Source organism: Propithecus coquereli, unplaced genomic scaffold, assembly GCF_000956105.1.
Source record: "Propithecus coquereli isolate 6110/MARCELLA unplaced genomic scaffold, Pcoq_1.0 Scaffold44, whole genome shotgun sequence".
NCBI classification, from domain to species: Eukaryota; Metazoa; Chordata; class Mammalia; order Primates; family Indriidae; genus Propithecus; species Propithecus coquereli.
In genome coordinates this window covers 10,553,919-10,568,603 of record NW_012150174.1, presented here as the reverse complement: position 1 = coordinate 10,568,603, position 14,685 = coordinate 10,553,919, and the positions used below count along the sequence as shown (strand labels likewise).

Genomic DNA, 14,685 nt, shown 5'->3' with positions numbered 1-14,685 from the left:
AGTGCCGTGGCGTCAGCCTAGCTCACAGCAACCTCAAACTCTGGGCTCAAGCAATCCTCCTGCCTCAGCCTCCCGGGTAGCTGGGACTACAGGCACGCGCCACTGTGCCTGGCTAATTTTTTCTATTTTTAGTTGTTTCGGGTAATTTCTTTCTATTTATAGTAGAGACGGGGTCTCACTCTTGTTCAGGCTGGTCTCGAACTCCTGAGCTCAAGCAGTCCTCCCACTTCGGCCTCCCAGAGTGCTAGGATTACAGGTGTGAGCCGCCACGCCCAGCCTTACCACCACTGCTGGGTGGACCTGCATGAGCCTCCCTGCCCCTGGACTACAAGGTGACCTGGAAGGGCCCATTTCATGTCAAAACTGAAATGCATCCTCAGGGGAAGCCTCCTCCTGTCATTTTCTGGATTGCAATGGTGCTGACTGGCCCTGCAGAAGAGGACTGTTGGGCCTGGGGGCCTTGGTGAAGAATGGGTCGTGAGTTCCAGTGTGACCCCAGGGTAGCCCCACCACACCATGGTATGCTAACCGACATAGACATAGTAGTTTTAGGCCACTTTCCCTGATTCCAAAAAAAAAAAAAGCATTTTATAATCTGAAAGATATGATTTGTATATCTGTTGCTGCTCCAGGATTAAACAGCAGGTAAGGGGGTAGGGATTCTTTCTGTAAGGCCTCTAAGACCTCTAGGCTGTGGAGACACCCTTTGCTCTCTCCTCTGGCGTGATCACCAGCCTGGCTCCTTCTGGGGACTGATTAGTCAGAGCAGCTTCCCTTACCTCTCTGGGGGTCTCTCGCCTCCAAGCCCAGGACAACAGTGCCAGGGCCATATCGCTGTCGGTCTGGCTCCCAGGGTGCGAGCACCTTGTCCCCCGGGTGCAATGCATATCCCACAGATGGTGAGAGCCGAACAACGTCTTCTTCTAAGACCACACTCTGCTGCCGAGCTGGTAGCTTTGGGCCTGTGACTAGGGGAGCTTCGTATTCCACAAGCAGGGTCCCCTGTCTCTCCAGCTGGGGGGAAGAAAACACTCAGAATAAGATCTGGCATTAGAAAGCACAACAGGGAGCACCCAGGTTCCCCATGATGCCCCAGAACCAGGCCCCGGGGCTTCCTTACAGTGAGGGCCACGACTAAAGAAGGGACAGGTGCTGCTTGGAGCCAATTACACCAAGACAGGCGGCTAGGTTGCAGGTGCTCTTCCTCCACCTCTTCTTGCCATGGGCAACTCTTGATTACTTCCAGCCTTTTCCTTTTTTTTTTTATTTCAGGGTATTATGAGGGTACGAACATTATGGTTACACTTTATGTCTTTGCCTCACCCAAGCGAGGGTTAGAGGCATGCCCTTCCCCCTACAATGCTCCCCGTGTCCTTTAGTTGCGGGTTTACCACCCCCCCCCATTCCCCTATTCCCTGGAGAGTATTACTGCCATGTGAGCACCCTAGTGTTCATCAGTTTAATTCTCTTCCTTTTCCTGCTTTTCTTCCCTCCTACCACATTTTTGGCCTGCAATTCCCAGGACTAACCTCTCTGGATCTTCCCCCAATGCACTCCCTTCCTCTCAACACCCCAAGACATGTTCCTGTGTCCAAGACCAACTAGGGATGGTTTCTCATTCATCTCCGAGGCCCACATGGGCAAGGAGTGATTGTGGCCACAGGGCAGCCCTCCGCACCGCCCTTAGGGTCAATGAGGAAAGGCTTAGCTAAGCAAATGAATAACATCAGAGAGAGGGCAGGAGAAGTACTTAAGCTAATTAAAAGTACAAGCTGTTTTAAGTACTCAGTATGAAGAGAAATGAAGTCTGGTAACAAATCATTTTTCATCAAATCACTAGACAGAACCTATATTTGAACAGAACTCTGCTAACACTTAATTTTGAATTCCATATTATTTACTTGAAAATAATAAAATGACTTTTGATTGGAAATTCTGTAATTCACAGTTTTTGAGAATTTACATTAGTCTTCCTTCATGGATCCATATGCACAAAATCTGACTCCGAAAAGAAGAGAAAAATCCTCAAAAAGTAAGTACCACTGAAGTAAAGCCCAGGCCTGACTGGCAGCATGCCAGGAACGAGCTTCTGTGTACACCAGCACACATGTGCACATAGGCAAACACTGTGTACACCAGCACACGCGTGCATGTAGGCAAACACCGTGTACGCCAGCACACGTGTGCATGTAGGCAAACACTGGGTACACCAGCACACGCGTGCATGCAGGCAAACACTGGGTACACCCGCACACGCGTGCATGCAGGCAAACACGTTCTGTTCCTCTTTCCCTTAGGCTGGTGCCCATAATTCAACATACTGAACTTTCCTGAACAAAGTAATTTTAATGTAAATTTTCTTCTCTGTTATGGATAGAATGATGTCCCCACCCTCTCTGTGCCCCCCAATTCTTGTGTTGAAGTCTTAGCCCCCTACCTCAGAATGTGACCTTATTTGGGAATAGGGTCATTGCAGATGGAATTAGTTAAGATGAGGTCATGAGTATAGCAGGTCCCTAACGCAATTATGACTAACGTCCTTATAAAAGGGGGAAGTTTGGACAACTCAGGAAGGATGCCCTGTGAAGCTGAAAGCAGAAATCAGGGTGGCATTTCTATAAGCCAAGGAATGCTGATTGCCAGCAAACTACCAGATGCTGGGAGAGGGGCGTGGGACAGATTCTTCCTCACAGTCCTCAGAAAGAACCACCCCTCCCAATTCCTGGACTTCTGGCTTCCAGAAATGTGAGACAATAAATTTCTGTTGTTGAAGCCACTCAGTTTGTGGCATCCTGTTATGCAGCCCTAGCAAACTAACACACTCACAGGTTTGCTTCCACAACGTAGCCATGGAAGATCTGTGCTCATCCACAAAACCAAACTTCTGGACACGCATAGCTAAGGCACATCAGGTATGACAGGGCCCACCCAGAGGAGCATGCCAGGGAGATGCTGGGGGTCAGGGACTTGCCTCTGGAGCGGCCTTTATCTGAGCCAGGTAATAACAGCCATCTGGTTCCCTTCTTGCCAGGACCCTAGTGGCAGCAGCATCTCCAGCTCTTTCCAGCCAGCCAGGTCCCCGCCATGCTGGGTCAGCACAGTGGAGACACGGGTGATAAGAGGCACACCTGGGAAAAAAGCAAACAGAATTAGGGGGTGGAGAACACCAAGCCCTAAAAACATCAAGAAACACATTTCACAGTTAGATCTGAGGTGCACCATGGCATGTGTATACGAGGGTATGTGGAACAGAAATCCATGTGGAAGTGGCAATCTGTGACTTCTGGTAAGATAAGGGAAACTTTGGGGAGGGGCAGAAGGAGAATACAGTGTCAGGAACCATCGTTTGTGCATTGAGAATTGTTTCCAGGTAACTAAAATGTAATTGGCTTTGATGTATTCAAGTTAATTAATGCTTGTTCTGAGACTAGACAACAGAATAGGAAAGAATGCCAGGAAGGTAAATGCTAGGATGGTGTGTGGGATTCCAGGATGGCATTGCCAAAGGAGCAGAACAGTAAGGCCACTTGGCACTGTGGGGTCAGAGGGATAAGGAAGTTTTCCAGCAGGGACAGCACAGAGGAGCTGACTGAGGAGTTGCGGGAGAGTAAAAGGAGAAGCTAGTTCTGGAAAATGTTGTGGGCAGGGCCAGTTGGCCTGGGGGAGTTGTTGAGTCAGGGTCTTGGTTTTTGAAGAAGCTGTTAACTTCATGGGCAAGGCTGAATATAAAGATGCTTAACTCCGGCCTTGAAAACGATGGTCCACATAGATGAATCAAGAAAGCGAGCAATTAAAGACCATTCCAGCTGGCACGACCCTAACCTGGGCAGACTGAGTGGAGTGGCATGGACATGAGTCACTGGAACTGCACAATTCCTGCGTGTGTTAGGCTGAGGCTCCTTGGCCCTCTTGTATTCACACTTTAGACAGATGACAACTGAGGGAACCGAGGAGGCACCTGGAGATCCCCCCTTAGTTGTTGGTTACAGAAACTAATTTCTCACGTGGTGCCAGAGCAAGTCTCATGGCTGATGGTAAAATGAGCTAGAAACTTTGTAACTGGTCATCCCTGACTGCCTTCTCTCTCACGCCAACTGTGACATCCATGAATCTGCTGCAAGGTGGGACAAAAACTAGGTCAACCCTGGGGGTCACTGAAGGCCCAGTTTAGGCTGCGGTAATACACTTATACCCCGTGCAAGTCACAGGCCAAACAGTAGAGAATGCTTTCCCCCTTCCCAGGAAACAAGTCCTCTCCCTCATGGTACACCGCCAAGAGCCAGGAACAAAGGAAGAAAAAGTGGGCATCCCGCTTCCTCCAGAGGGGCAGAGACCGGTACCTTGTCGGGGGGTGGTGCCTGGTGAGCCAGGGCGTTCGGAGGGCAAAGGGGCAGGTGAAGGAGAGGTCCCAGAGCGGAGCAGTATGGTCCCAGCCAGAGGCCTTCAGAGTTGTGGCCACGCTGCAGTATTTGGGCCCGGTGGAGGATTCCATGGCCTTCCGAGGAACCACCTGAGAACAAGCACCACCATTACCGGAGCTGCAGCCCACAGCCAGCAGGGGGCGCCTGGGTGGGGGCAGGGCCCAGATCTGCGCTTAGCTGCCTCTCTGGGGGCAGCTGCAGCCACGCGGGGCCCCACCTGCTCCCGCAGACGCTCAGTTTCTTCTTCGAATCACCTGCCTCAGGGACCCCAGCTCAGGAAATAAGGGAGGGGTTGAAAGAGCAAGAGCTGTGATTTTAGAGAAACCCAGCTTTAAATCCTTCTTCCCAGCCTGCTGGCTGCACGCTCACTTAACCTCTGCGCTGCAGTTACCGCTCAGGAGATAACGTATGGAAAGCACCTGGCACATAAGTGGCCCGATATATGTGTTAGTTTTTTCCTCCTTCCTCCTCCCCACTGGCAATGCCAAAGAGGTTAGCATTCCCCTCTCGGAAGATAAAATCACTCTTCCCTTTGATGACAAACTGACCCCTAACCAAAGCCACATACTCCTTCTAACCTGGTCACCTACATGACTAATTCTGGCCCCAGGTGAGCTGAGATCTCAGGGCTATCACCTCCGCAGTCCTGTTCAGAGGTGAGAGCTGCCACCCAGGGCCCGGGATCAAACTCTACTGCCCCAACCCACCAGAGCCCTGTTAGGGTCTGTCCCTGCCCAAGTCCACAGTTGTGATCCCCAAAGGACTTACCCACAGCCCCAAATTCCTGGCCTCCACCTCAGACTTAGGTCCCTTCTGACAGTTGGGGCTCAGGGGCTCAGCCCAACTGATTCTTGGTTGCCAAGCAGGTTGCCACGGACGCAGGAACGCTGTGGCTAGTGAGCGCACTGAGCATGTGCAGAGGGGCGGCGGGAAGCCTTGGGAGGTGTGGTGGGAGAAGGGAGGGCGTAGAGAGGGAGGAGGGAGAGGGACGAGAAAGGCCCAGGTAACCTCAATTCCCCAAAGCTCAGGCTGCCAGAAGAGTCAGCCTAGGTGGGAAGCCCTCTTAGATCCCAGGGGAGCCCTGTAAGGGAGGGAGCTGAGCCTACAGAGACCGGCGGCTGTTGATCTGCCTGCACCCTGTGCAGACACGAGGCTGCGTGGGGGGAGCCACTGACTGGCCTGGGTCTCCAAGTAGAATTTGTCTGTAGTTTACAACGAAATAACCAAAGGTGTGGCCATGTTTGTCTGTAACAGGACTCTACTGAGGAGCAGAGGTGTTGTGACCATTTGGAGTGGAGGGAGTGGACACTGGTGACCAAAGGAACAGAAGTGTAGATTCTGCTCTTACTGGAATACGCATAGGAGGAGGCTAGTGTTTTTGAGGCATCTGACAGTCATTGTGTAGTGGTTGTGGTTGTGTGCCTGGTACTGTGTTCAGTGGCAAATACCAGAAAAGTATGCAGGCACATTTGTGGGTGTCCCCCCACATCCACTCCTGCCTATCCACCATGTGGATAGAGAGGCTAACGTACCCAGCTCCAGGAGGGGAATGTGTGTCAATCTGCCCATGTCATCCCCCTAACCACCGGGATTGGTTAGGCAGGGGCAGGTTCCCGAGCCTCTCCAATCAGAACCAACCTTCCTTTTGTTGGGAATCCTGAGATACAGACTTTCTCTTTCTTCCTATGTGCATAAATAAGAAAGCATATAGTTCTGAGAGCTTCTGACAGCCTTTTTGGAACAGTGAAGCTATTCCCAGGGACAGAGAGAATAGACCTAAAGAAAATGCGTTCTTGGGGACAGTGTTGAGTCCTGTCCAAAGGCAGCCCTACTGCTATACGCATTAGTTACATGAGCCAATACATTCCCTTTATGGATTATGCCAATGCGGATTGAGTTTTCTCTGACTTGCAACCAAAAGCATCCTAACTGATGACTGCCCTCACAGAGCACAGCTTTGTAGTCAGGAGAATGGCTGGTGCCCAGAACCACATACCTAAATGCTGAATTATTTGGCATACAAAGTTAGAGTCTAAGAAAGACCAGTGAAGTCTCTGGCAGTGGGAGAGGGATTCCTGAATAAGATAGTGGGATTTCAATGGTGGAGGGGAAAATGAGAACATTCCAATTTGAGTAGGAAGCAAGAGTGAAGAGAGAAGGATGCATTTGCAAGACAGTGATTTTCATTTTCGGAGGAATGGGTGTCCTGGGAAAAGTAAGGTGTGGATATTTGGGATAGGGACAGATTGTAGGGAGCTTTAAAACCAAGCTGATAAATTTAAACAACATGGTAGTCAAAAGGAAGTCACCAGGCAGTTTGAGCAACAAAGTGATATGAAATGGTTTAAGAAACAGCATCAAAGTGAAGGTGGAGCCAGTTGAGAACAGAGTCCAGGAGGCCAGAGAGGAGACTGTTAACAATGACCCAGACACAGGTGACAGATTGGAATAGGAAAATACTAACGAGTACTTACTGACACCCGCCTGATTCAAGGCTCTTTGCTGGGTACTAGGAATATGGGATGAATAAGACTGGGTGAATAATCTTCAAGGAGTTTGCAGTCTCCCGAAGAAGGCAGAGATGGGTGTGGAATGTGTATAAAGATAACAGGATAGGAACTGCGAGAGGAATATGTACCAAAAAAAAAAAAAAAAAAGGAACAAATAACGGCTGGGATAGGAAATTGGGGAAGAGTTCACAGAGACGTGAACGCGCAAGTGAGTGTGACAGGTAGTGTGGGGGAGTCCTACCTGCGCTTGCAGACAGGTGGGACCTGGGAGTTACAAAAAAAGGAGGCGCTGAAGCTAGCCACGGAGAAGGAATGGAGACATTTTGAAGGCAGACTCCAAGATATGGGTCAGGGACTGCCCTCCCCAGGGGTCAAAGAAAGACCCGGCAGCTGCAAGTTTTCTGACCTAGAGAACCCGGAGAATGGTGATGCTATGGACAAAACAAGATGATAATAATAATAGACAGATGTTATGAGTACTTATGTGTCAGGCACTGTTAATCCTCATAATAAACACATGGGAGTTGTTGTTATTACTCTCATTTTGTGTAGAAGAACCAAGACAGAGGAGGTAGCAGAGTTATGCTTCAAATTGAGGCAGTTTGATTCCGGAGCCTGTCTTCTTAAACCCTATACTAAGCTGCCTGAGGAAGTCTGTGTGCAGGAAGTAGATGAGTCTGAAATAATTTCAAATAACAACAAAGTTTTTAAACTATAATACTTTTGCTTTAGCCCTGAGACACTTTCCCATCATGATTTCTTATCAACCCCAAACAGATAAAAATCACCAAACTTTGACAAATTAAGGGAGGTTCATTGCGATTGCTTAGCACAAAGCCTCTGCAAAGTGCACGACAAGCATTAGTCGTACTTCACATGCTTTTGTGAGAGCTTCTCCAGCCAAGACCCCAGGCAAATGTGTGAGAAGGGCAGGGTGAGAGGTACAGAGAGCCCTGGCGACTCCTGCTCCCCTAGAGTTCTTGAAAGAAATGAGCAAAGTGTCTACAGAATTTACAGAAAATAATGTTTAGTACCTCTGAAACCCAGGTAAGTAATATACAGCACAGATTTGAGCTATTTTCTGCCCACACAGAAATCACATTTAGGAAAAACTATTGAATAATGCTGTAAGAAACCCCATTTTGTAAAATTAAAATTTGTTTCTGTTTTGAAATACTCAAATGATTCTAAAAATAGGGTCAGTGTGATGGCTGGTGGTTGCCATTATGGAGGAACCTTTCCCAGGGTTATTCTTGGTCTCAGCTTTATCAGGGTACAGAAGAGACTGCAGGTAGTTGATGTACTTGATTGCAGCTCTAAGGGTTTCCACTTTGCTGAGTCGTTTCTCCAAATACTCCTCTGGCAGATGATGTCGGAGCTGGGCATAGCCTTCGTTGACACACTTTACTCGCTGCCTTTCCCGCTCATTCCTTTTCCGGATAAAGGCCGGCCCATAGGAGTATTCACACCTTCTGTAATTTGGATAAGGTATTGGGAAAGAGATGGGGCAGGCTTCACCGTAATTGTCCATGATCAGGGAGTCGCTGGGAAAAGGCAGCAATGGTAGCTCTTCCGAGTAAAGGGATGGCACAGAGGCCTCCGGGTACAGGTGGAAAGTGACCATGGGGTCCAGATAGAAGGACCTGGCCAGTGGCAGGTGGGCAGAATCAGAGAAGACAGAAAGTTTGTCTGGCAGATTAGAATCGGTCCTATTGTCCATCATTTCCTCTTTAACCTGGAAACATAATCAAGTTTATTAATTTGACTAGATAAAAAGAGAACAGATATGATCTATTTTCTTGGAGATCAATATTTTAACAACTTGTCTGCTTTGATGACTAGTTTCTGAGCTCACGGGGAAAAAACTAGATGGCGTTATAATATTCTGGGTGAAGTAAGAGAGAGGATTTTTTGATGGTACACAGAAATAGCACTACATAACACTGAATCACCTTGTGGGAAAGTCATGTCATTTTCCTTCAATTCTCTTTCAATCCTTGTGATTACAAAGATACACCCTTAGTCTGGTGAGAATGTGTCTTTCATACCACTAGAATGCTGTCTAATCTCCCCCAGATTGAAGGCTTCAATGAGCAATAGTATCTAGCTAGAACTTATTAATAAAATTTTTACTAACTTCTACTTATTGTGAACTATCCTGATTTTGCATTTGTAGTAGTGATATAAAGTTCTTCTTAAAAATAAATCCACTTGTGTAAAAAATGTGAATTAAAGAAAAATAGTTAAGTAAATAATAGTACAGGTGGAACGGGGACCTAATGATGAACATGAAGGTGTATGCAAATAACTAAAGTTTGGGAAACACTGAAACACTACAATATTCAAATACATGTTGGAGAAATCACGAACTAGTTAGTGATCATGCAAACTCACAGGCACAGCATTCTTAAATAATACCTGTTATGCTAGAGGCAAAACCGAAAAGAAAAATAAGAAAGGGATCATTTTTCTTAAATATGATTCCTTCAAGTGAGAAACTTCCTTAACACATTTAAAAAGTCAATTCACAAATTTTTACTTATATAGAACTGTGAATAAATTGAGTAAAGTACATCTATATTTAGTTTTTGATTTTTTTTTTATGGAACACAAGGATAAAGTATTATAACCTAGGAGATTCCACACCAACATCTATTCCTTCTTTGTGAATAGGTCTACATCCATCTCATTTTTAAAATCACCATTACTTTTTTCCTTTGACTGTAATAAGGTAGCCACAATAGATTTTACAGGGGCATTGCAGTTTAACCTGTAAACTGGGAGGCAGGGAGGTGCTATAGTATGTCCTTAGGCAAGTTTGTTTGTTTTTTTTCTTTTTTTGAGATGGAGTCTTGCTCTCTTGCCCAGGCTACAGTGCAGTAATGTCATCATAACTCACTGTAACCTCAAACTCCTAGGTTCAAGGGATCCTCCTGCCTCAGCCTCCTGAGTAGCTGGGACCACTACAACCACAATGCCTGGTTAATTTTTCTATTTTTAGTAGAGATGGGTCTCACTCTTGCTCAGGCTGGTCTTGAACTCTTAAACTCAAGGGATCCTCCCATCTTGGCATCCCATAATGCTAAGATTACAGGCGTGAGCCACTGCACTCAGCCTATATGTCCTTAAGGCAAGTTTCTGAGCCTTAGCTTTTTCCTATATTCAGCTGAGATATTAGCTATTCTGCAGGGCGGTTTTGAGGATTAAGTGAAAAAAAAAACATAACCAACCCTTCACATCTGTGAATTCTGCATCTGTGGATTCAACCAATCACAAATTGAAAATATTTGAAAAAATAAAAGGATGGTTGCATCTGTACTGAACATGTATAGACTTTTTTCTCATCATCATTCCCTCAACAATACAGTATAACAACTATTTACATAGCATTTACATTGTATTAGGGCATTATACATAATCTAGAGATGATTTAAAGTATATAGGAGGAGGCGAGTGGGTTATATGCAAATACTACATTGTTTTATATAAGGGACTTAAGCATATGTGGATTTTGGTATCCAAGGAGGGTTCTAGAACCAATCCCCCACAGACACTGAGGGACAACTGTACCTATAATGCACCAGGCACAACTCTTTCCTTTTTTCAAAGAGGAGTACTTGTGTAGCATCCCTTTCTAAACTGCACCTTATAGAAAACCTGGTTTATATTTTCCTTAACACTGGAGAATCAAAACATTGATGTATCCAAAGCACATGTGTTGGGAGATGAAGAACATACCTGAAATGGAAAAGGAAACGCAACTTGAAATCTGATTGTGAGCCTCCATAAAAGAAGAAAATATGGCTTTCTGCTAATTTCTCAGGGGGTTGATGTTTCAACATTTTTAGGAGCGAGGAGTTGTTCTCTCTGCTTGGCATAAAGAAAAATAGGCGAAACAAGCAAACGCACACGCACACACAACCCCAAAACAGTCTTAATGTTTATGGGCAAGATTAGATATAATATGGGCACTTGTTTCTCTACCTGAGTCCAGCAAAAACTTGGCAGGCTGCAGCCTCTAAGACCAAAATTCCAGTGTTCCAAATCTTGTGAAAAATCTACCTAGAACGGCTTCTGACAAGACAAGGGACTGTGGAGGCGGGAAGGGCAGCAGGGGAAGGGTGCTGGGGGAGGGATGGGAAGGGTTACACCGAGTCACGGTGAAACAGGCTGAAAAAGGAGCCAATGCCAGGAACAGGGCTTCTTAGAAGTGGGGGTGGTGATGAGATAAGTGGGATAGGTCCAATTAAAAATCAAAACAGAGGAACAGGAAATGAAAGATTCCAAATTACTGACCAAATGACCTAAAATAACTAACATAAAACAAAAATCTCTGGAAGATTAAAAACTAGCCAAGATTCTGTCAAAAAGAAAAAGTTGCTTAGAGAAACGAGTTAGGAAATTCCCAAGCCAGGAATTCTAGAGGGTAAGAGATAAAGAACGTGGATGGCAGAAGTTGCAAAATGATGGCAAATGGGTTACGGAGCCTGTATCACAAATTTCTGACAACAGCAGAGCCTTATTTTTGCCTGTAGCTAACAAGCCAGATAATAACTCCAACAGGTTACCAAAAAATAAAGCTGATGCCATCAAAGCCAATTGCATAATTCTTTTGCATATGGTTTTACCCTGAAAGATAATTTAAATACTATCTTAAATCTTGACCCCGATGAATCTGAGTGATTTTTACATACCACAGGTAATTAATTAAAACTTTCTAGGTTTTCACAATATTTTGTATAATTCTTGGAAAAAGAGATAGTGTCTCTGGAGACACATTGATGAGCAGCTTTTGCTGTTGAGCATTTCCAATAAGTTCACCAATCAATGTAGCAGCATTTAAATATGATCACCTTTTTTTCAAAGAAGAATATATAACCATAAAACGATGGAGTAAGAGAGCGAAAAAATGTGGCATTGAAAATAAGGGAGAAATGTAGTGGAATCTAGATGTGTTTGTAGGAATTGAGTACGAGTTTTTAAAAGAAAGCAACACAGATCATTAGTGCTGGCTCCACGGTTCCAGATACAGGCACAGCTAACACACACAGCTATCTGGGGAAAATCTCAGGTTTCTGTCTTAGAGCTCTTCTGGGAAATAAATGATGAGGTCTTAATGATAAAATCCTGAGAGATTCTGGATGCTCTGCTGAGCATAAAAGCTTCAAGTTTCAGAGATAAAAAAAAAATATCTAGCATATAAAAAACAAACAGCTACAAGTGCACATATAACTGAATTATGAAATGTTAGAGCTGGGAGGAAGCTTAGAGATCCTCTTCTCCAATCCCTCATAGGTTGTGATAGGTCACTAAGGTTGCAAAGCTAGTAGCAGAACAGGGGCCAGAACCTAGGTGTCCTGACTTTTAAACCAGGACTCTTTCCACTCCTCTAGATGATTTAATCACCAGCAAAATCTGGATCTTTCATTATATGGGCAGTAACTGACAGTTTAAGATAATGGAATAATCAGCTGCCAAAATTCATCATTTATCAACCGTGCCCAGGGATTTTCTTAAAAACCATGTTTTTATTCTCCCCTACAGACCACTCTTGAGAATAGTCTCTTACCTGAGTTTTGTCGTCAAGATGCTGTATTTTGGGCTGCGTCAGACTGAACCTGATTTATAGGTGATCATTTAGTAACAGTATGCAAAGTAGCTTACAGTTAAACAGAACTGCTTGGTTCTGGTTTGGCTATTTTTTCTACCTAATATGTAGATATGACAACACATAATCCTAAATAGAAAGGTTTGCTTACAAAACTAGGTACTTGTAACAAATTCTTTTCTTTAAAGAATGCTTCCCACCATTCATCTGGGTTATATGATATTATATCGAAATTATTTATGGGAAATATCTGTAAGTAATCATTTCATAATGTGCCAATATTGGTCAAGATTCTTTATTAATAGATAGAGATTAAGGCCAGAACTAGGACGGTCAATATGAACTTACATCTTTTTTTTTAATACCTATTCTCTTTTTTCCTCTTAAGTAGACTTTATTTTTTAAAGCGGTTTTTGATTCACAGCAAAATGGAACAGAAAGTACAGAGAGTTCCCTTATACTCCCTGTCCCCATACATGCACAGTATTAACACCCCACACCATAGTGTCACCTTTGTTAGAACTGATGAACCCACATTGACATCATTATCACCCAAAGTCCATTGTTTACATTAGGTTCACTCTTGGTAGTATACATTTACATTTTATGGGTTTTGACAAATATATGACACGTATCCACCATTGTAGTATCATACAGAATAGTTTCACTGCCCTAAACATTCTCTGTGGTCTGACTATTCACCCCTCTCGCCTCCCTAACCCCTAGCAACCACTGTTCCTTTTGCTGTCTCCACGGTTTTGGTTTTTCTAGAATGTCACATAGTTGGAATTATACCATATCTAGCCTTTTCATATTGGCTGTTTTCACTTAGTAATATGCATTTGAGCTTCTTCCATGTCTTTTTGTGGCTTGAAAGCTCATTTTTTTTGGGGGGGGGAGCTGAATGATATTCCATTGTCTGAATATACCACAATTTATTTATCCCTTCATCTACTGAAGGACATCTTGCTTGTTTCCAACTTTCGGCAATTATGAATAAAGCTGCTATAAACATCTGTGTGCAGGTTTTTTATGGACATAAGATTTGTTTGGGTAATTATTTTACTAAACAGTGTGATTGCTGGATCATATATTTAGTTTTGTAAGAAACTGTCAAACTCTCTTCCAAAGTTGCTGTATCATTTTGCATTCCCATCAGCAATAAATGAAAGTTCCTGTTGCTTCATATCCTCCAGAGCATTTGTTGTTGTGTTCTGATTTTGGCCATGCTAATAGGTGTGTAGTGGTATCTTGTTGTAATTTGCATTTCCCTGACGATATGAGGTGGAGCATCTTTTCATATGCTTATTTGACATCTGTGTATCTTCTTTACGTTTTTTTTTTTTACCTTTTTTTTTTTATTTCAGCATATTATGGGGGTACAGATGTTTAGGTTACGTATGTTGCCCTTGTCCCCGCCCCCCCATGTATTTTCTTTAGTGAGGTGTCTGTTAAGGACTTCTGCCCGTTTTTTAAATCAAATTTTTTGTTTTCTTATTGAGTTTTAAGTTTTCTTTGTGTATTTTGGATAATAGCCCTTTATCAGATATGTCTTTTGCAAATATTTTCTCCTGATCTGTGGCTTGTCTTTTCAAGCTCTTGACAGCGTCTTTCATAGAAGTTTTAAATTTGAATAAAGTCTGTCTTATCAATTATTTCTTTCAAGGATCATAACTTTGGTGTTCTATCCAGAAAGTCATCACCATCTAGATTTCCTTTTCTAGAAGTTTTATAGTTTTTCATTTTACATGTAGGCTTATGATCCATTTTCAGTTAATCTTTGTGAAGAGTGTAAGGTCTGTGTCTAGATTCATTTTTTTTGCATGTGGATGTCCAGTTGTTCTAGCACCATTTGTTCAAAAGACTATCTTTTCTCTATTGTATTGCTTTTGCTCCTTTGTCAAAGATCAGATAACTATATTTATGTAGGTCTATATCTGGGCTCTATTGTGTTCCATTGATCTATTTGTCTTTTTTTTTTTGGTCTTGATGACTATAGCTTTATAGTAAATCTCAAAGTTGGGTAGTGTCGGTTTTCTGACTTTGTTGTTCTCCTTTAATATTGTGTTAGCTGGGTCTGGGTCTTTTGCCTTTCTGTATAAACTTTAGAATAAGTTTGTTAATATCTACAAAATAACTTTCTGGG

At 43.9% G+C, this 14,685-nt stretch overlaps 2 protein-coding genes across 2 annotated transcripts; both read right to left on the bottom strand.

The window, feature by feature from the left end:
- Positions 1 to 548: 548 nt before the first annotated feature.
- LOC105818247 (chromosome unknown open reading frame, human C11orf16) lies at positions 549 to 4,492 on the bottom strand. The gene is made up of 4 exons (XM_012654184.1): positions 4,341 to 4,492; positions 2,972 to 3,128; positions 780 to 1,014; positions 549 to 562 (listed from the first exon to the last, which is right to left on the bottom strand). The coding sequence occupies exons 1-4, from the start codon at positions 4,490 to 4,492 to the stop codon at positions 549 to 551; spliced, it is 558 nt and encodes a 185-aa protein (XP_012509638.1).
- A 3,573-nt stretch (positions 4,493 to 8,065) lies between these two features.
- Positions 8,066 to 12,542, bottom strand: ASCL3 (achaete-scute family bHLH transcription factor 3). Its single transcript, XM_012654319.1, has 2 exons — positions 12,501 to 12,542; positions 8,066 to 8,666 (listed from the first exon to the last, which is right to left on the bottom strand). The coding sequence occupies exon 2, from the start codon at positions 8,652 to 8,654 to the stop codon at positions 8,109 to 8,111; it is 546 nt and encodes a 181-aa protein (XP_012509773.1). The 5' UTR covers positions 8,655 to 8,666; positions 12,501 to 12,542; the 3' UTR covers positions 8,066 to 8,108.
- Positions 12,543 to 14,685: the final 2,143 nt, after the last annotated feature.

What these genes read in the sequence shown, in the direction of transcription:
- ASCL3 (XM_012654319.1), bottom strand. Translation starts at nt 8,654, where the DNA reads ATGATGGACAATAGGACCGATTCTAATCTGCCAGACAAACTTTCTGTC.
- LOC105818247 (XM_012654184.1), bottom strand. Translation starts at nt 4,492, where the DNA reads ATGGAATCCTCCACCGGGCCCAAATACTGCAGCGTGGCCACAACTCTG. An exon ending in AGGCACCACCCCCCGACAAG is followed by an intron (nt 3,129 to 4,340) that starts GTACCGGTCTCT and finishes CTTTTTTCCCAG; the next exon opens with GTGTGCCTCTTATCACCCGT. An exon ending in AGATAAAGGCCGCTCCAGAG is followed by an intron (nt 1,015 to 2,971) that starts GCAAGTCCCTGA and finishes TCTTCCCCCCAG; the next exon opens with CTGGAGAGACAGGGGACCCT.